This window comes from Schistocerca nitens, chromosome 10, assembly GCF_023898315.1.
Source record: "Schistocerca nitens isolate TAMUIC-IGC-003100 chromosome 10, iqSchNite1.1, whole genome shotgun sequence".
NCBI classification, from domain to species: Eukaryota; Metazoa; Arthropoda; class Insecta; order Orthoptera; family Acrididae; genus Schistocerca; species Schistocerca nitens.
The window spans coordinates 185111621-185134018 of NC_064623.1; the positions used below are offsets into that span (position 1 = coordinate 185111621).

General features: G+C 41.6%; 1 protein-coding gene across 2 annotated transcripts in view; it reads left to right on the forward strand.

Annotated features, from left to right (window-relative positions):
- Positions 1 to 22398, forward strand: part of LOC126210104 (uncharacterized) — a 292284-nt gene that overhangs the window by 162511 nt on the left and 107375 nt on the right. Inside the window, exon 1 of one of the 2 annotated variants that reach the window (XM_049939240.1) lies at positions 6542 to 6711. The exons of the other annotated variant lie outside the window; for it this stretch is intronic. Within the exon in view, the coding sequence (XP_049795197.1) occupies positions 6691 to 6711 (21 nt within the window). The 5' untranslated portion in view covers positions 6542 to 6690. Of the gene's footprint in view, positions 1 to 6541; positions 6712 to 22398 lie in introns of those variants that run through there. 2 annotated transcript variants of the gene reach the window in all.

Consider the following 22398-nt stretch of genomic DNA (forward strand, 5'->3'; position numbering starts at 1 on the left):
CAAATTTTTGGGTCAAATAGTTTTTGTGAAATCGAATGATAAGTGTGTCAAAGCAGTGGGAACACCATGTGTCTGCACAGGCGAGCAGTGTAGTGATGACAAAATCGCGCACAGCGCGGAATGCGGCGAGCACGTGTCTGCAGCAGCGAAAGGGTTAATGAAGAGACAAAGCACTAGAAATTTCAAAAAATTGCATTCAAACGAATATAATTAGTGAAGTAAGGCACTTCGATATTGTTTTTAAGTAATAAAAATATTAAGCACCGCACAAGGTTTGACCTCATAACTTTTCGCGTAGCAGCCCAACACCTTATCCGTTACGCTAACGCACCTCGTCTGACTATGTAACGCCATGAGGTATATACCACGTCACATAAACTACTGACAAACACTGTTGGTATGACTACGAATTACTCACGCTTCGTCGAAAAACAATAGGAAATAAACAATTACTGCTGTTCTTTGTTGCGAAAAAGCGGTTCGTGAGAGTGATACAAGCACCTTTCCTTGCTATCGCCTGAATTAGGAGTCTTATTGCTTGTTTGGTTTAATTAATTAATAGAATATGAAGCAATTGGTATAAAGAATGCTTTTTCCAAACTTTCTATAAAAGAATGTCTGCTATCAAGACATTGCTTTTGTTCTATTACTTTATTTATGACTGAACGTTTCTAAAACTGAAGACACTTGTCCATGCTCTGCACTGCAGTCGAGATGTGGCAACGTCGTTCTCTGTTCATTGGCTGACTGTGTTTTGTGACGTCAGATGCGCAGAACGAACCTAAACTCGGCCGCCAACATAAATGACGCGCACTTTAGACGCGTGAAAGATGTCTTGCGCGCGTCGTTTGGTGATGATCGTGTGCTCAGCCGCCACTTTCGTCATGCTTGGCCTCCCAGGTCCCCAGACCTCAGTCCGTGCGATCATTGGCTTTGGGGTTACCTGAAGTCGCAAGTGTATCGTGATCGACCGACATCTCTAGGGATGCTGAAAGACAACATCCGACGCCAATGCCTCACCGTAACTCCGGACATGCTTTACAGTGCTGTTCACAACATTATTCGTCGACTACAGCTATTGTTGAGGAATGATGGTCGATATATTGAGCATTTCCTGTAAAGAACATCATCTTTGCTTTGTCTTACTTTGTTATGCTAATTATTGCTATTCTGATCAGATGAAGCGCCATCTGTCGGACATTTTTTGAACGTTTGTATTTTTTTTTTTGTTCTAATAAAACCCCATGTCATTCCAAGCATGTGTGTCAATTTGTACCTCTCTATCTACATTATTCCGTGATTTATTCAGTTTTCAAATTTATAGTGACTTTTTGATCACCCAGTACTTAGGATGCATATTCTCACAGGAAGACAACATAGTGAAAGAACTGGAAGCGAGGTGTTGCAAAGCTAATGCAGTGAGCGCTCAACTACGATCTACTCTCTTCTGCATGAAGGAAGTCAGTACCAACACTAAGTTACCTGTGCACCGTTCAATCTTTCGACCAACTTTATTGTATGGGAGCGAAAGCTGGGTGGATGCAGGTTACCTTATCAATAAGGTCGAAGTTACGGATATGAGGGTAGCTAGGATGATTGCAGGTACTAGTAGATGGGAACAATGGCAGGAGGGTGTCCACAATGAGGAAATCAAAGAAAAACTGGGAATGAACTCTATAGATGTAGCCGTCAGGGCGAACAGGTTTAGATGGTGGGGTCATGTTACACGCATGGGAGAAGCAAGGTTACCCAAGAGACTCATGGGTTCAGCAGTAGAGGGTAGGAGAAGTCGGGGTAGACAAGGAGAAGGTACATGCATTCGGTTAAGAATGATTTTGAAGTAATAGGCTTAACATCAGAAGAGGCAGCAATGTTAGAACTCAATAGGGGACAGTGGAGGAATTTTATAATGAGGACTAAGCTCCAGACTGAGCGCTGAAAGGCATGTTGTTGTTGTTGTTTTGGTCTTCAGTCCTGAGACTGGTTTGGTGCAGCTCTCCATGCTACCCTATATTGTGCAAGTTTCTTCATCTCCCAGTACCTACTGCAACCTACTTCCTTCTGAATCTGCTTAGTGTATTCATCTCTTGCTCTCCCTATATGATTTTTACCATCCACGCTGCCCTCCAATGCTAAATTTGTGATCCCTTGATGCCTCAGAACATGTCCTACCAACCGATCCCTTCTTATAGTCACGTTTTGCCACAAACTCCTCTTCTTCACAATCCTATTCAATACCTCCTCGTTAGTTATGTGATCTACCCATCTAATCTTCAGCGTTCTTCTGTAGCACCACATTTCGAAAGCTTCTATTCTCTTCCTGTCTAAACTATTTATCGTCCACGTTTCACTTCCATATATGGCTACACTCCATACGAATACTAGCAGAAACGACTTCCTGACACTTAAATCTATACTCGATGTTAACAAATTTCTCTTCTTCAGAAACGCTTTCCTTTCCATTGCCAGTCTACTTTTTATATCTGCTCTACTTCGACCATCATCAGTTATTTTGCTCCCCAAACAGCAAAACTCCTTTACTACTTTAAGTGTCTCATTTCCTAATCTAATTCCCCCAGCATCGCCCGACTTAATTCGACTTCATTCCATTACCCTCGTTTTGCTTTTGTTGATGTTCATATTATATTCTCCTTTCAAGACACTGTCCATTCCGTTCAACTGCTCTTCTAAGTCCTTTGCTGTCTCTGATTGAATTACAATGTCATCCCCGAACCTCAAAATTTTTATTTCTTCTCCATGGATTTTAATACCTACTCCGAATTTTTCTTTTGGTTCCTTTACTGCTTCCTCAATATACAGATTGAATAACATTGGGGAAAGGCTACAACCCTGTCTGACTCCCTTCCCAACCACTGCTTCCCTTTCGTGACCCTCGACTCTTGTAACTGCCATCTGGTTTCTATACTAATTGTAAATAGCCTTTCGCTTCCTGTATTTTACCCTTGCCACCTTTAGAATTTGAAAGAGAATATTCCAGTCAACATTGTCAAAAGCTTTCTCTAAGTCTACAAATGCTAGAAACGTAGGTTTGCCTTTCCTTAATCTTTCTTCTAAGATAAGTCGTAAGGTTAGTATTGCCTCCCGTGTTCCAATATTTCTACGGAATCCAAACTGATCTTCCCCGAGGTCGGCTTCTACCAGTTTTTCCATTCGTCTGTAAAGAATTCGTGTTAGTATTTTGCATTCCTGACTTATTACACTGATAGTTCGGTAATATTCACATCTGTCATCACCTGCTTTCTTTGGGATTGGAATTATTATATTCTTCATGAAGTCTGAGGGTATTTCGCCTGTCTCATACATCTTGCTCACCAGATGGTAGAGTTTTGTCAGGACTGGCTCTCCCAAGGCCGTCAGTAGTTCTAATGGAATGTTGTCTACTCCCGGGGCCTTGTTTCGACTTAGGTCTTTCAGTACTCTGTCAAACTCTTCACGCAGTATCGTATCTCCCATTTCATCTTCATCTACATCCTCTTCCATTTCCATAATATTGTGCTCAAGTACTTCGCTCTTGTATAGACCCTCTATATACTCCTTCCACCTTTCTGCCTTCCCTTCTTTGGTTATAACTGGTTTTCCATCTGAGCTCTTGATATTCCTACAAGTGGTTCTCTTTTCTCCAAAGGTCTGTTTAATTTTCCTGTAGGCATTATCTATCTTACCCCTAGTGAGATAAGCCTCTACGTTTGTCCTCTAGCCATCCCTGCTTAGCCATTTTGCACTTCCTGTCGATCTCATTTTTGAGACGTTTGTATTACTTTTTGCCTGCTTCATTTACTGCTGAAAGGCATAATCAGCCTTGATGATGATGAAGATGATGATAATGATGGTGTGTATCCAGTCGTGCAGTACACTTCACACCGGTTTCACGACTGATGTATGCCCCCTTCAACGTGTTGCTATTAGAATGGTCATCAGTATATTTAGGTGTTGCGAAGTGCCTGTTTGTCATCTGACAGTGACCGCAAGACAACCTGGAATGAGTGTGATCAGAGCGCTGGCGTGTCAGACTGCAACTGGAGTGCTGGAGTGGGTGCGACGCCACAGCGGGACAGGGAGCGGCCACAGAACTGGAGCAGACTGGCTGGAGCGTCGCAGCAACAGTTCCAGCCAGCTGCAGGCGCTGTCGTTAAAACTGCCAGCATCTCGCGGAACTGCCGCTACCGCTGTAAAAACGATATTAAAGCCGTGCAGGAAGCCATAGCCGTGCGGCACCAACTTTAACGGCCCCGAGTCACCCACTCAGAGTCTCGGAATGTGTCGTGTTACGAACTCGAGGGAGACGCTAAAACTTTAATTTGTAATAGATGGCCTAGATTTTCGTACGATTATCCTATGTTACGCTCCAGTTACATACGTACTTTCATTGCCCGCTAAAATACCGGGTGATCAAAAAGTCAGTATAAATTTGAAAACTAAAGAAATCACGGAATAATGTAGATAGAGAGGCACTAATTGACACACATGCTTGGAATGACATAGCGTTTTATTAGAACCAAAAAAAAAAAATACAAAAGTTCAAAAAATGTCCGGCAGATGGCGCTTCGTCTGATGAGAATAGCAATAACTAGCGTAACAAACTAAGAGATAGCAAAGATGATGTACTTTACAGGAAATGCTCAATATGTCCACCATCATTCCTCAACAATAGCTGTCGTCGAGGAATAATGTTGTGAACAGCACTGTAAAGCATGTCCGGAGTTATGGTGAGGCATTGGCGTCGGATGTTGTCTTTCAGCATCCCTAGACATGTCGGTCGTTCACGATACACTTGTGACTTCAGGTAACCCCAAAGCCAATAATCGCACGGACTGAGGTCTGGGGACCGGGGAGGCCAAGCATGACGAAAGTTGCGGCTGAGTACACGATCATCACCAAACGAAGCGCGCAAGAGATCTTTCACGCGTCTAGCAATGTGGGGTGGAGCGCCATCCTGCATAAACATCGTACGTACCAGCAGGTGTTTATCAGCCAGGCTGTGGATGATGCGATTCTGTAACATATCGGTGTACCTCTCACCCGTCAAGGTAGCAGTTACAAAACCAGAATCACGCATTCCCTTGAAGAAAAAAGGCCCGATAACGGTAGATGTGGTAAAACCAACCCATACCGTGACTTTCTCGTCGTGCAATGGAGTTTCCACGACAGTTCTAGGATTTTCGGTAGCACAAATTCTGCAGTTGTGGGCGTTGACAGACCCTCGGAGCGTGAAATGAGCTTCGTCGGTCCACAACACGTTACTCAACCATTCGTAATCTTCCGCCATCTTTTGAAACGCCCACACCGCAAATGCCCTCCGCTTCACTAAATCGCCAGGTAACAGTTCATGATGCCGATGGATTTTGTACGGACAGCATTGGAGGGTAGGCCTAAGTGCCAACCAAACAGTAGTGTATGGAATGCCGGTGCGACGTGCTACTGCACGAGCGCTGACTTCCCCGTTCATAGACGAACCCGCTACAGTCTCCATTTCTTCCTGAACTGTCTCAGCAGCGTTACGCTTTGGGCTCGGTCGGCCACTACGGGGTCTATCGTCTAAACAACCCGTGGCTTCAAACTTCGAAATCATTCTCGCCACAGCTGCATTTGTCAACGGACCTTTACCCGTTCGAATCCCCTTCCTATGGCGATATGATCGTAACGCTGAACTAGCACATTCCCCATTCTGATAATACAGCTTCACTAAAAGCGCCTTTTCGGATAACGTCAACATGCTGCGACTGCTGGCGCATCTGATCCTCTCTCTCATTACATCTCCTTTTGTACACGATTGTCATGCGCAGTCACTGACATTTTGCTGTCCAGCGCCATCTGTCGGACGTTCTGTGAACTTTTTTTTTGTTCTAATAAAACCCCATGTCATTCCAAGCATGTGTGTCAATTTTTACCTCTGTATCTACATTATTCCGTGGTTTATTAAGTTTTCAAATTTATACTTTTTTGATTACCCGGTACAACCGAGAGCTGTTATTAATGCCAACTGTGTGCTTCACCGTGTTAGACATGGTAAAGTATTGTGTTTTTGTCGGTTCATACTTTTGTCCATCCTCCACTCCTGTAGCTCTGCTACACTACACTGGAGTGCTGTCATACTTGTATCGGACGAAGACACGTGTCACACTTTAAGCTCCCTAGACTGAAGCACGCGCTTTCCGGCTACTTGCCGCAACTCGTTAAGACCCTCGTTCAAAGCCGTAGGGTATCGAATAGCCGGCTATGCGCAGTACACCGGAAACCGTATCGTGTGACGCAGCGTTATGGCCTGTTACAGAATCCCGGCGGTGACGCAGACACTGGCAGGGCCGTACACAGCCGGAGGAAACGCATCCGTAGGCTTCCCCAACTATTCTACCGGCGCCTCTATTGCGTAATGCCGCAGATAAAAAGAAATGCGGCAACGGGAGAAGACGTCGGAGGAGGAAAATGCTGGAGAGAGGGGTGGGGGGGGGGGAGGGGGACAAAGGGGAAATCAGATAGAGGCGAGCCGGGCGCGACTGCGCATAAAAAGGACCCGCGCAATGTCGTCGCGTGGACTATCGACTTGGCGAGTGCGTACCCGGTGGCCGAGCTGTGAGGACGACCTGTTGCAGGCCCCTGCGCTAGCCTACACTCCACACACTCTACACCAGCGTCCAGCGGTGCGTCCCCAGGAGATAGCTCAACACAACTATGGCGCCTGCAGTGAGCGTGGTCAGTACAGCTACTGTGCATTTTATCGTAGACCTGTAGACCGCTGCTTCAGCACGTCTGGTGGAGCATTCGTCAGCGACGCATTCGTCCCTGCTTATTCTGAGCACCTTATGTATTTCTATAGAGGAGAGCGTCGTTCCTCGCTACACTTTACAGACTTTCGCCTCTAGCCTTATCTGTAATAGTAATTAAACGTATTTTCTTATTTTAAGGGGGGTAGGACGTCAAACGGGCCGACTTGGAGCACGAGAGGCATCACAGGACATTTTAATTTCCAGTGTCTATACTTTCACAAATAAACTCATAAGACTTTGTCAGCATCACCAGGAAGGATTGAGGATTCACACTCATTTCAGTGGAAGTTCGAAAACATAACGAAATAATTTTTCTTACATATGAAATTTCATCATTTTTTTCACTTACTTATGGCTGCCTTTGTTGCTATGGATACACTTTTCTACGTAAATTAGATTCTTCGAAGAATTTTGCACAGCATACATACCATACTTTAAAGTGTATTAAACTCTAGAATTTATTTAATTTGTGAAAAAACGAATGAGCTGTTACATTTTAAACTTCACCTTTAGAAAAAACACAAATTTTGTAGTTAATTACCTCAATTTTTACCACAGTTTTTAATAGATGTGGAAAATTCTAGAGTTTCATACACCTTTAAGTTTGGTTTGTATTCTGTGCAAAATTCATCGAAGAGTCTCTTACTTATGAAGAAAAGTGTACGTATAGCAACAAATGCTGCCATTAGTAAGTGGAAAAAAATGATGAAATATCACATGTAAAAAAAATTATTTCGTTATGTTTTCAAACTTCCACTGCTATGAGTGTGAATTCTGAATCCTACCTGGTCATTCTGACAAAGGTTTATGAATTTATTTATAAAAGTATAGACACTGGAAACTAAAATGTCCTGTGGTGCCTCTCCTGCTCCAAGTCGGCCCGTTTGACGTCCTACCCCCCTTAACCGATACAATTCAGTTTGCAAGTGCTGCAATCTATTTCTGGGAATTACCTTCTAAATGAAAGACTTGTCCCAGGCCACTGAGCCACACAAAATTATTATTATTATTACAAAATGTATATACAGCCACATCGGCCGCACAAAAGTTTTTCACAATTGACCATGGTTTCGATTGTACTAGGGCTATCTTTATCAGAATAAAAAATTACATATATTACATGTAATCACACCATGCTCAGACGTTATTAGCCATGGTGTGATTACATGCAACTCATGAAATCTTTTATTCCGATAAAGAATGCCCTAGTGCAATTGAAACCATGGTCAATTGACAAAAAATTTTGTGCGACCGGTTTGGCTGTATACACATTCTGTAATTAAATAATGTACGGTTGCTGGATCTCAGCCAATAAAAATGTTTAAAACTTCATTATTATTATTATTTGCGCCGAGAACATGTAGGACCACGCAAAGCATTCTCCCTCATTTGGGCATTCTTTCTGATCTTCAACGATTCTCTTTTTTTTTTTTTTTTTTTTCATGGAGTCACTTACGATTCTCTGCTCATTTTGTCCCTGGTTTCTTTAGGACTTCATTCTCTGATCTAACATCCCTCTTGTATGTTTTGTCTCTGTGTATGTTTCTGCCTCGAACTTCTATTGGGTCGATTTGTGATTTTTCTAGGTCAAATCTGCTTGTGAGATCCATTTTGTTGTTGACCTGAGCCCTTGCATGTGTCACAATTCTGCTGATGTATCTGTAGAACTTTAACTTTCTGTTTCTTACATCTGCTGATATGTTTGACATCTTCTCTGTGCTTTTCCTAGAATGTTGTGTGTATCCTTCTTCTATCGGCTTCCGACCGAGAGATCCTCTCACGATTCTGGGTCCTTCTTTCAGTATGCTTCCCATATCGTTTTTGTGTGCAGTGTTAGTGTCTCTCTCGTATACAATATTTCGGGCTTGATTACTGTTTTGTAGTGGCTGATCTTTGTTTGACTGGCCCTGTATTTCTTATTATACACGTTGTTCGGAAATTCCCGTTACTAACTTCTAGAACTTGTAGAGGAAAGTGAGTACATGAGCCTTTGAGTGGGAATTTGCGTCGGGAAACGTACCGTTTGTTTGTTACAGCCGTCAGAAAACGTGTTTGCTATTCATGCAGGCGACAGGTTAGTCATGGTGGTCGGGGGTGCGTACGTCGGATAGGCTGATACCAGTTGATGTCTATCCCACGTCTCCGACCTGGTTCAGGCCTCGTTCACGTGTTTGTGAGTTTAGGACAACATTGTCGAGTACATGTTTGCAGAATACACCGACATGGCCCTTGTGTATGTACGGTGAAGCTCGTCGCCTTTATCAAGATTGCTATCCACAACGTCCGACTCGTCATATACCTTTTTTGCCACAATTACCCAAAGGCTGCGATAAGGGTGTACCTTCAGTGTCAACAGGCGTGACTGTGGCGCTCCAAGGACACGTCACACATCCGAATTGGAAGAAGCCGCACTGCTTCACGTTTCCTTTTTGTTTCTTTGGTTATTACATCTACATTTACATTTATACTCCGCAAGCCACCCAACGGTGTGTGGCGGAGGGCACTCTACGTGCCACTGTCATTACCTCCCTTTCCTGTTCCAGTCGCGTATGGTTCGCGGGAAGAACGACTGTCTGAAAGCCTCCGTGCGCGCTCTAATCTCTCTAATTTTACATTCGTGATCTCCTCGGGAGGTATAAGTAGGGGGAAGCAATATATTCGATACCTCATCCAGAAACGCACCCTGGCGAGCAAGCTACACCGCGATGCAGAGCGCCTCGCTTGCAGAGTCTGCCACTTGAGTGTATTAAACATCTCCGTGACGCTATCACGGTTACCAAATAACCCTGTGACGAAACGCGCCGCTCTTCTTTGGATCTTCTCTATCTCCTCCGTCAACCCGATCTGGTACGGATCCCACACTGATGAGCAATACTCAAGTATAGGTCGAACGAGTGTTTTGTAAGCCACCTCCTTTGTTGATGGACTACATTTTCTAAGCACTCTCCCAATTAATCTCAGCCTGGTACCCGCCTTACCAACAATTAATTTTATATGATCATTCCACTTCAAATCGTTCCGCACGCATACTCCCAGATATTTTACAGAAGTAACTGCTACCAGTGTTTGTTCCGCTATCATATAATCATACAATAAAGGATCCCTCTTTCTATGTATTCGCAATACATTACATTTGTCTATGTTAAGGGACAGTTGCCACTCTCTGCACCAAGTGCCTATCCGCTGCAGATCTTCCTGCATTTCGCTACAATTTTCTAACGCTGCAACTTCTCTGTATACTACAGCATCATCCGCGAAAAGCCGCAGGGAACTTCCGGCACTATCTACTAGGTCATTTATATATATTGTGAAAAGCAATGGTCCCGTAACACTCCCCTGTGGCACGCCAGAGGTTACTTTAACGTCTGTAGACGTCTCTCCATTGAGAACAACATGCTGTGTTCTGTTTGCTAAAAACTCATCAATCCAGCCACACAGCTGGTCTGATATTCCGTAGGCTCTTACTTTGTTTATCAGGCGACAGTGCGGAACTGTATCGAACGCCTTCTGGAAGTCAAGAAAAGTAGCATCTACCTGGGAGCCGGTATCTAATATTTTCTGGGTCACGTGAACAAATAAAGCGAGTTGGGTCTCACACGATCGCTGTTTACGGAATCCATGTTGATTCCTACAGAGTAGATTCTGGGTTTCCAAAAACGACATGATACTCGAGCAAAAAACATGTTCTAAAATTCTACAACAGATCGACGTCAGAGATATAGGTCTATAGTTTTGCGCATCTGATCGACGACCCTTCTTGAAGACTGGGACTACCTGTGCTCTTTTCCAATCATTAATGTGCGGAACTGTAAAACAAGTGATGTAGTTGGCAACGCCCAATAAATGATTTGTAAAAGTGGTTGCATTACGAACATGTTTTCAAATGTTTGTAGCGCGGAAACGGTACATTTTCGAACAAGGGCTCCAATCCAGAATATTACGTACTCAATCCCCTCTTCAACTCCTGGAAGTTTGCAACGGGAAGTTTGGGAACATCCTGTATAAGTCTTGCCTTCTGTGAGATTTTTTCTCCTCCTTTAGGTTCGAAGACTTCACCTACACATTTGAAAAGTCTAAGTCTTTTTATGTTGCCGCATTTTGTGTCTAATTTTTCTATGCTTAATTTTGAGTAGAGGAATTCAAACTTCTGGAAAGAAACTTACGGGGGAACTTTTTCTGCGCATTCCTTTAGTTAATATGTTTGTTTGGTTGCTGTTGCTTCGTTATCCGACAGTATAGCCCGATCTTCTGCGAAAGTTAGTTTCGAGGTTTCTGTCTTGTCTCGGGATCCTCCTAGTCGTGTTGGTTTTCAGTGTCCTTGGTTTTTCAGTTCTTTTTTTCCCATGCCCTCATTACTTTCTTCAGTACTAGGTCGAACAACAGTGGTGATAATCCGTCGCCTACTCCAGTTTTGATCATGAAGGGGTCAGAGATTTCACTCATGAATTTCACTTTCGATGTTGTGCCATCCCATGTCTGATCACTTGTGTTTCTGAGCCGAGTCTTGTTCTTCTAACACGTTGAATTATTATTACTACTATTGTTATTATTATTGTTGTTATTATTATTATTACAAAAATTACTCTATAGCATTAAGGTATTTCCAAATGTGAAAACATGTTCCAAGGTACAACATGGTCACGTACCGAGGAACAAATTTTCCATTCTTACATGCGTGTCTAACAGTCGAAATTACTTCTGTGAATAGCAAATAAACAATTTTTCAGCCTTCAGTTGCAAGGTAATTTTACTCGTTTACCTAGGTTTCGATTCCAGTAATGGAATCTTCTTCAGAACAAAAAATTAAATTATTTTGTGAGCCAAACACTGGCCATGTCACAGATTAAAATTTAAACAATAAAGACGCATAATCATAAGATTATGTCAGTCAAAATTAATTTTGCGTCTTTATTGTTTAAATTTTAATCTGTGACATAATCTTATGATTATGCGTCTTTATTGTTTAAATTTTAATCTGTGACATGGCCAGTGTTTGGCTCACAAAATAATTTAATTTTTTGTTCTGAAGAAGATTCCATTACTGGAATCGAAACCTAGGTAAACGAGTAAAATTACCTTGCAACTGAAGGCTGAAAAATTGTTTATTTGCTGTACATTTCACAGTTGCTGACACGCTGCAATATGTTAAAGATTTGTAAACTTCTCTGAATGTGCATTCCTTGACACCAGCTATATTAGGTACCTAGACCTACTACCCAATAATGACATGAAAATTTGTGCTGGACCGCGACTCGAACCCAAAAATTTCTCGTTTATCGTGAGGTTTCCTTTTTTCCCACTTCGGTCATCCGTCTCCGTGCACGCTCATAGGACCGACCCACACAGTCACATGTGATACTGTCTACATCCTTACATCGTAGTCCACTGAATGCATCACCTACTTGGATTCCCGCAATTGGGATAATAGGCTTGTAATAAGTATAAGCGTGTTTGAAAGAGCACACGCTGTTGACTGTCCACGGCTGTACTAATTTCTATTGAAATTTAAAAGCGTTGCAATGTGAGAACCTTGTCAATGTGTATTATTTAATCGTCTCTGCGTTCATTATTGCTCTACTACACATCAATAATCAGTGAGTTAAATCAAACGAAGTGGAAACATTATAAAAAAACAAGTTACACGTCAAACTATTGGAAACTAACAAAAATTTTCATTTTTAACACGTGTAAAAATTATACCATTTATGAGACGTAAGATTCAAATACATACAATAAAAAAAATTCATAACTGACGACATGTTTGAGGAAGCCTTGATTTCTAGTGGTATACTAATTCGAAAATAGCGTCTAGATTATTATTTTTTATTAGTGATGACAGGTTTCTACATCAATACCACATAATATTCAGATTTAGCGCTGCATTGTGCAGTTTGTAAGTGATGACTCTGCTGACAAACTGCAGCCTGCAGCACTAGATGTAAAGGTTATATGTTACTCGAGTTGAACATTATCATCACTAATATAAAAAATAGTGATCTAGACGATGGTTTTCATCCATTAAAATAAACAAGTAAGAAATCTATATGCGTAGTCAATTACCACTGCCTAATTTTGAACATTGCCTACATTACTCTTAAATAGACACACATTACACTACTTTACTTTACATCACTCATTTTCATTCTGTTTTATGTTCATAACAATTTGATAATAGGTTTTAAATGTTAAGCATTTAAACATAGAGCAAAATTTTGTAGAATAAATTTTGAGTAGGAGTTTCGTTCTTCATCATTATACCAACAATTTTTTTCTTAGCGTTAATAACGCCTGGAAAACGACAATTCAATATTTTAAACAATGTTAATGTATTAGAATTTGTTCATAAATATTAGACAAACTATATTTTTCCAAGAGCTTCAAATGAAAACCTGTATTATGATGAACCTGTCCCCAACTATTTACCGAGCGAGGTGACGCACTGGTTGGTACACTAGTCTCGCATTCGGGAGGACGACGCTTACAACCCGCATCCGGCCATCCTTATTTAGGTTTTCCGCGATTTCCTTAAATCGGTCTATATAAATGACGGGATGGTCCCCTTGAAAAGGAACTTCTGTTCCGTCTCTAATGACCTCGATGTCGACGGGACGTTAAATCCGATCTTTCTTCCTTTATTTCCCACTTTTCCCAAATATTCACAAAACCTGAAAGTCTAGATGTCCCCCACAACACCTATAAGCTACTCATAAACATATTTAACTATTTCTCCAGTAGTTATTAGTACTGTTGCCCTTATATTTCCATTTCCCGATATACACTCCTGGAAATGGAAAAAAGAACACATTGACACCGGTGTGTCAGACCCACCATACTTGCTCCGGACACTGCGAGAGGGCTGTACAAGCAATGATCACACGCACGGCACAGCGGACACACCAGGAACCGCGGTGTTGGCCGTCGAATGGCGCTAGCTGCGCAGCATTTGTGCACCGCCGCCGTCAGTGTCAGCCAGTTTGCCGTGGCATACGGAGCTCCATCGCAGTCTTTAACACTGGTAGCATGCCGCGACAGCGTGGACGTGAACCGTATGTGCAGTTGACGGACTTTGAGCGAGGGCGTATAGTGGGCATGCGGGAGGCCGGGTGGACGTACCGCCGAATTGCTCAACACGTGGGGCGTGAGGTCTCCACAGTACATCGATGTTGTCGCCAGTGGTCGGCGGAAGGTGCACGTGCCCGTCGACCTGGGACCGGACCGCAGCGACGCACGGATGCACGCCAAGACCGTAGGATCCTACGCAGTGCCGTAGGGGACCGCACCGCCACTTCCCAGCAAATTAGGGACACTGTTGCTCCTGGGGTATCGGCGAGGACCATTCGCAACCGTCTCCATGAAGCTGGGCTACGGTCCCGCACACCGTTAGGCCGTCTTCCGCTCACGCCCCAACATCGTGCAGCCCGCCTCCAGTCGTGTCGCGACAGGCGTGAATGGAGGGACGAATGGAGACGTGTCGTCTTCAGCGATGAGAGTCGCTTCTGCCTTGGTGCCAATGATGGTCGTATGCGTGTTTGGCGCCGTGCAGGTGAGCGCCACAATCAGGACTGCATACGACCGAGGCACACAGGGCCAACACCCGGCATCATGGTGTGGGGAGCGATCTCCTACACTGGCCGTACACCACTGGTGATCGTCGAGGGGACACTGAATAGTGCACGGTACATCCAAACCGTCATCGAACCCATCGTTCTACCATTCCTAGACCGGCAAGGGAACTTGCTGTTCCAACAGGACAATGCACGTCCGCATGTATCCCGTGCCACCCAACGTGCTCTAGAAGGTGTAAGTCAACTACCCTGGCCAGCAAGATCTCCGGATCTGTCCCCCATTGAGCATGTTTGGGACTGGATGAAGCGTCGTCTCACGCGGTCTGCACGTCCAGCACGAACGCTGGTCCAACTGAGGCGCCAGGTGGAAATGGCATCGCAAGCCGTTCCACAGGACTACATCCAGCATCTCTACGATCGTCTCCATGGGAGAATAGCAGCCTGCATTGCTGCGAAAGGTGGATATACACTGTACTAGTGCCGACATTGTGCATGCTCTGTTGCCTGTGTCTATGTGCCTGTGGTTCTGTCAGTGTGATCATGTGATGTATCTGACCCCAAGAATGTGTCAATAAAGTTTCCCCTTCCTGAGACAATGAATTCACGGTGTTCTTATTTCAATTTCCAGGAGTGTAGAAAGTAAAATTCCTACATGCTTAAAAGAAGTAATTTCCAACATTAGATGTAGATGATTTTGAAAGTAATTTAATCGAGAATAAGACCCTCTAGCCAAAAGTGCCGCCTATTTATTTATTTATTTATTGTTTCAAATATTATGATAATTTTTTTGTCCAATGTCTCTGTTGTAAAGCTCGTATAGGCACTTGTCGCGACTACACAGAAACCGAGAGATACGCGTTTGCTTTCCCTGGACTATGACAGGTGTGAGGACAAAACGTGTGTGTGACATTAAATAACAGAACAGGTCAGTTACATCATAATGTGCGGCAAATATCTTTTCTCCAGTTGCTTCTTTCCCGTACTTCCGGTTAGTTTGTTACCGTTCCACATACGTTCCTCCCTAAGGCACTTTTTTTTCCATTTTGCAGTCTTACAGTTTCCATTTGTTGGTTTTTCGCTGTCACATGTGCTTATTACAATCTTTGGTTCAAATGGTTCAAATGGCTCTGAGCACTATGGGACTCAACTGCTGAGGTCATTAGTCCCCTAGAACTTAGAACTAGTTAAACCTAACTAACCTAAGGACATCACAAACATCCATGCCCGAGGCAGGATTCGAACCTGCGACCGTAGCGGTCTTGCGGTTCCAGACTGCAGCGCCTTTAACCGCACGGCCACTTCGGCCGGCACAATCTTTGGTGCACTACAAATTAGTGAAATTTTCACACGATGCTTTTCGCGTTTTTAGTAAAATATACACAGAGGTCACTATGTAAATTTATGAATAGGTAGACTTTATTAATATATATTAGCTGTACGGCTTTTACTATTCGTGGATGTACTCACCGAGACGCATCAGTTTATTCCCAGTTCTGGAAAAGCCACAACGCTTTGCAGATATTTATTATTTTACACAAGTCTCAAAAGTGATTCACTATTCACTACGAAATTTACATCAATTGACAACCCCATTCCCCTAGTTCAGGTCGTGGGTTATCTCTTATGTTATGACTTTATATGAATTTTAAACTGTAAAAATGAAAAATTAGCGCTATGACTAACATGTAGAAAGCACCACAATCTGTGAAATACTATTCTTAGTTACGTCGTTAATCCAAATATGAAAAACTGGCGAGGTGTGAGTAGAGTTCGCAGTCTGAAGGGTCTGCAGAAATTTAATTATGTGTGCAGACAGCTCGTCCATCTCGGCAATCGATATTCTCGACGACCTTTGCCTGTTATCGGCACTGATACTGGCGTGGCATCAATCCCACGGATTCTAAGACTTTCGAGAATGTTTTAATTTCAAATTTGAAATCGGATAAGAAAAGATAAAATAAAATATTTTTCGTGCGATATAATAACCGTTTTAAAAATTTTCTATTTTTTTTTTTTACTTGTACTGTGAAACATTGATTCTTGTCAAATCTCATGATTCTAGGTCAAGAAGAATTACCCTTTTGATTAGTCAGTTTGTTAGTGTCTCAAAATATGTGACATAATATACGTATCTTTCGATTTCTTTGACTTAGAAGCTAAACTTTTCTACACCGCCAAAGGACCATACACATTACTGCACCGACATAAATTTTAACTTGATTCGTCTGTTCGTTCCTGAAAAATAGCGTTTTGAACAGTCGGACACACAGGTGGACGGACAACAAAGTGACCGTATAAGCGTTGCGTTTTTACCAATTGAGGTACGGCAACCGAAAAACGATTACGTACTCTAAGTATTTACAGACCGACTACTTTGTATACTTCAACGAAACAGCAAGAATGGTCTGGAGACACTTTTCTTTATCTGATGTACGCCTGAGGTGGCAAACATGAATATCAGCTATTAAAAAAGTTGTTCTGTTTTTCGAAAGATTCTATCGAGAGCAATTTTTCATGTTATGCCGACTGCTTTGGCGTGACTTTTCTGTGTACATTCGTTTGACTCTATAGGCACCACATTTTGCTGTTACGAACGTTAAAAACACATCTGCAAGTTTAATAAGTAATGCTCTGTCTTCAAAAACCAGTCTTAATTAATTATAACCATTGTTGACGACGAATTGCGCCTGTCATTTAAAATGCCACGAGAAATCCTTTTCGATAAAGTACATTTTAGCCAGCTAACACACACACACACACACACACACACACACACACTGAAACACGTATGTTGTGCGGCAGCGATGCTGAGACATTGTAGAATCTCTGACCAGAGCAGTTGCGCTCGACTCGCAGTAGCGAGCAGTCAGTCAGTCTGCAGTAGTCAGTCCTCAGTAGTGCTAGGAGTATGTGAGTAGTAGTAGCGGAGAGCAGTCGGCGGGCGTCGGCACAGCAATGGTCGAGATTCAGGATGAGGTATAATTTTATTTAAATAAATAATCATGCAGCTTTGCGCTCATCAGATAATGTAACGAACACTCATTGTAATTTAACTTTCAAAAATCGCCCCCAATTATAATTTTGATTTAAAACCAATTTTAGAGACAATCATTCAAATTTCCTTCCATTTCCTTTTAACAAAGATTTTTTTAAAAGGTACTTCCAATGCTTTTCATGCAAGTGCCAGAGAACAATAAGAGCAGAATTTTGACATGCAGTTTCACTAAGGTAAGAAATTTATTCTCGTTTCGCACAGGGCAAACACCGACTTTTCGGTTGAATTGAGTTTAGGTTATCATTACAGTTTCATTATCATGGGATTAGCGTTCATTATTTAATGGGAACTTGTACTTGAGTCAGATTGCTAAATTTTGTTTAATTGTCTTTGCCATTAATATTCTTGTGGGAAGGTCACACTTAGCTGTGGCTCCATTACTAATAAATATAGTCTTTTTAAAATTTCTGTAGGGGAGGTTACACTTGGCGACACCCGGTCCAGGATCGTATTTCGTTGAGAATCTTTTGAAAAACAGTCAGATATCTGCTCTTATTTGCTTAAATATAATTATAATTTGGCGCAACGCTTTTACTAATTTGTGACTTTCTTTCCTCAGATCATCGGCAATTCGTTGCTCTGTTGTATTTAAGTGTTGCTTTTTGCATTGTGTTTGTTTTGTGATTTATTGTGACTATTGTAAAAATGCCGCGAAAGACTATTAATAGTACGTCGCGAGGTGTAGTGAACGAATTTACCGACTTAAACAACGTGACCGATAGTACTAGTGACACGCAGTGTAATGATGACAATCCTGCGTTCACTGACAATCAATGCGTTCCAACCACTAATGATGACTTCTGTCTTAATGATGAACAAACGAACTCGGTTATGTCCTCTGTTGATTTGACGACAATCAATGACGCGGGACGCTCTATTGTAATGAGCGCTGCCCAGCCTAACACAACCGGTTTACTAAATTCATGTGACGAACACACAAATTTGTCTAATGAAAATGAACAGGATACACAAAGTACGACGGATTTATTTAATTCCGAAATAATGTCTGACAGCGTACATCCGACTGACAAACCTTTTTGTGAATCTCAGAATAACCAAATGGTTAAGGAAAGCGAGACAATTGCAAATACACCGTCAAACAGCACAGAGAATAGAAATGCTAACTTTGTGTCGGATCCAATTAGGGCATTATTACTACAAATTCTTGAATCAAACAAACAACAGAGTGAAGATTTCAAACAACAACTTAGTGAACAGGCTAGACAACAGAGTGAAGATAACAAACAATTTAAAGACAGTTTCAGACAACAGAGCGAAGATTTCAGACAACTTAATGAACAGAACAAGCAGTTAAATGAAAAATTAGACAACAATTCCAGGCAGCTTAGTGAACAAATTAGAGCCGTTGCCGCGCAGTGTCATGACACTAAGGAACAGTTACGCGAGGAAATTGAGGCTTGTTCAAGAAAAAGTAGCGAAGAAATTAGGTCTGTTGCTCTGGAATTAAGGGAAATGCAAACAGCTGCAACAGAAACACTTAGAGCGGAAATTGGCACAGTCGCTAAACAATGCTCTGAAAAGGCTACACAATTACGCGACGAGTTTAAAGCAATGACAGCAGAACTTTCGCGCACAATGGATGAAAAGATTGACGCGAAATTCGAACAACAGAACACTCAAATTAACGAACGTCTTAGTGTTCACATACAAAACAGTGATACGCGTTTCCGCAAATTTATTGATGATCAAAATAAAGTAAAACGTCAAGTAATGGAAACAATCACTGCTCAGAGACAGGAAGACAAACGTAAAATGTTTGCGAAGGCGAAAACATATGTAGACAACAATATTGCCACAGTGTCCGACGAAATTAATTCCATCAAACAGTCGAACACAGAATTACGTGACGAAATTTCGGATCTTAAATCGAAAACAGACACTTACACAACCGATTTTCAAACAGTGACAGACAGACTCGAACAATTAGAACTAACACAGGATTCTGATGTCGTGAAAGCTGATGTTAAAAAACTGAACGAAACTACACGTAAGTTGCAAAAACAGATTAACGCCTCTGATTCTAAAACCGATGATCAGGTAAAAATACTGACTGAAAAATGTGATGAACTGGCCAGTCGTATTGACGTCATCGAAAGTATTAATGACAATAAATCAGACGATACTTCACCGGTTTCATTTAACCAAACACCTGAATTTCAAAATTTACAGCATACAATTAATGAGATAGATTCATCTAATAATACATTGCGTCGAAAACTGTCAAGTTTACAACAAGAAGTAACAGAGATGAAAAGTATTTCAGTTAATAACACATCACAGCAGACGCCACTTTGCGAACATTTGTCAGACTCGCGCAACGCGTATAATTTGGGTAATCTACAGAGAGTACGGGACTTAGATTCCGAACAACCACAGTTCAATAGATTCTCATACAATCCCGAACCTGTTCCATCACACAGAGATGATAATTTCGATTACAAACATTTTCTGTCAGTAAGAAAGTTTAAAGTGTTTAAAAACGACAGAACACAGATTCACCCGCTAGATTGGATTCAACAGTTTAGCTTTGCTTTTCCACCGTCTTGGCCTGTTACACACAAACTGGAATTTATTTGCAGCTTTTTGGAAGGCGAACCGGCAACTCGTATGAGGCCGATCGCGAGACAATGTTATTCAGTAGAGGAATTTCAGAATGCTTTTCTGTCAGCGTACTGGTCGAAAACGACACAGCGCGGAATTAAAGATCAGTTAATTAGCTTACCAAATTATGAAAACACAAATTTTCCCAGTGTGACGCAATTTTTTGAGCATATGGTCCAACAAAATCAGTATTTAAGTGAACCGTATAGTGAATCTGCACTCATTCAATTATGTATCTCTAAATTACCACGATCATTAAGAGTGTCACTTCTAACAGGTCAGCAAAAAGAAAATATTTCGGCATTCAGGGATCTGTTACAGCTTTTAGAAGTGCAGCAATCTGACTATTCCTTTGTAAACAAAAATTTTTCGTATAACAACCAGGGTCAGCAGGCTTACAGTAATCATGATCAGACACGTAATTTCAATAGGAGAGGTAACAGGCGGTTTAGGACCGACAACCATCAAAACTTTAATAACAGACAAGATTCCAATTATCAATATCGTCAGAATTTTCAGCAACAGGAGCCATATTTTAGTAACAACAGAGGTTTTTCACAACAGCAACAAAACCAGCCGGTTAGCATACCTAACCAACAATGGAATGCACAAGGTCAACCAGGCTTTAATGTTTCGCCGCGTGCACGTGTAGTTCATGATACAACAAATAGTAACGCACGGCAGCAAAGGAACAGCTACGTACAGAAAACACAGTATTTCAATTCCTATCGCAATGCACCGTATAGGAATGACTATTACGACAGACGTAAAAATAATGACGACAATTTTCAGCGTACATCTAACAACAGTCGGTCATACCAACAGCAGAATTATCGACAAGAACCTATTCTCATGAATGAACCCGACAGTAGGTATCATCCAGAGCGTAACACGTCTGGAAGAAGTAATAGAACTGTTCAGATTGTAGAAATGCCACAACATCCTCCTGATAATAATAACACGTCAGATAGAATCTGACTAGATACTGTACCGGACGCATCTTCCAATAACACAAGCACTAGTTTTGACACGCAAAATGTTGTTCACGAAAATGTAATTACATTTGACGACATCAGAGACACTCTTTTGCAGGAAAGACCAGTTATTCAGAAAACCATTTCACATCCTGTCATCGAAATTAAAATTGGTTCATCGAAATTTTCAGCAGTAATTGATTCCGGATCACCTATGTCAGTCATTAATGAGGAAACTTTTAACGAGTGTAACAAAGAGAATACGTATCCCACATTACCATTAGGCAAAACAAAAGTGAAAGGAGCAGTATCGAGTAAAGGTGTAGACGTTAAATTACAGACACATTTGTCATTTTGTATTGGAGGTCATACTTTTCACTCAAATTTTTGGATTGTTCCTTTATTGACAACAGACGTTATTCTAGGTACTAACTTTCTCGTACAACACGACGCAGTGGTTGATTTTCAGAATTCCTATTTAATGTTGAAGGATGAAAATGTGCAATTGGCTTTAGAATTTCAGCATTCCTTATCGGCAGAAGAACAAACAATTAATCGTACAGAGGTCATTTCCGCAACACGTAACATAGACTGTAATTCCGCATTGTTCACAGACACGTACGTACACAACTATAACACTCCAGACGAAGCTGACTACGACGTAATGCAGATGATTTCTGATAAAGTTAAACAGAGCAGTGCAAATACAGACGACGAACGAACGCAATTACACAAAATTCTTTTACAGCAAGCTCCAGTTTTCGACAACATTCCTGGTACTATGTCCGGCTTTATGTACGAATTTCAAGTCAAACAGCATGATACATTTAAAGCAAAGCATTATCCCATTCCATATATCCACAGAGAACAAGTTAAAAAAGAATTGCAGGATATGCTCGACCAAGGAATTATAGAACCGGCAGTTAGTCCGTACATAAACCCGCTACATATAGTTAAGAAAAAAGATGGCTCACTTCGCCTTGTACTTGATTCACGTCACATTAATGACATTATTATTAATGAAACAGATCGACCACAGACATTAGAGGAACTTCTACAGAAATTTCACGGTACAGCTATTTATTCCACATTAGATTTGAAATCGGGATTTTGGCAAATACAACTTCATCCGAATTGCAGAAAGTACACAGCTTTTCTCTGTTTTGGTGACTGTTATCAATTTTGCAAATTACCATTCGGCTTAACTATTTCGTCTGCAGCTTTTATTCGCGGTTTGAACACAATACTTCCGACAGAACTTAAAGACAGAATTACGACGTACGTAGACGACATTCTTATTGCAGAAGCTAACTGGTCTGAACATAATCTGATCTTAGAACGACTATTGCAAACTTTCCATGCACAAGGACTTACAGTTAACCTCAGTAAATCGCATT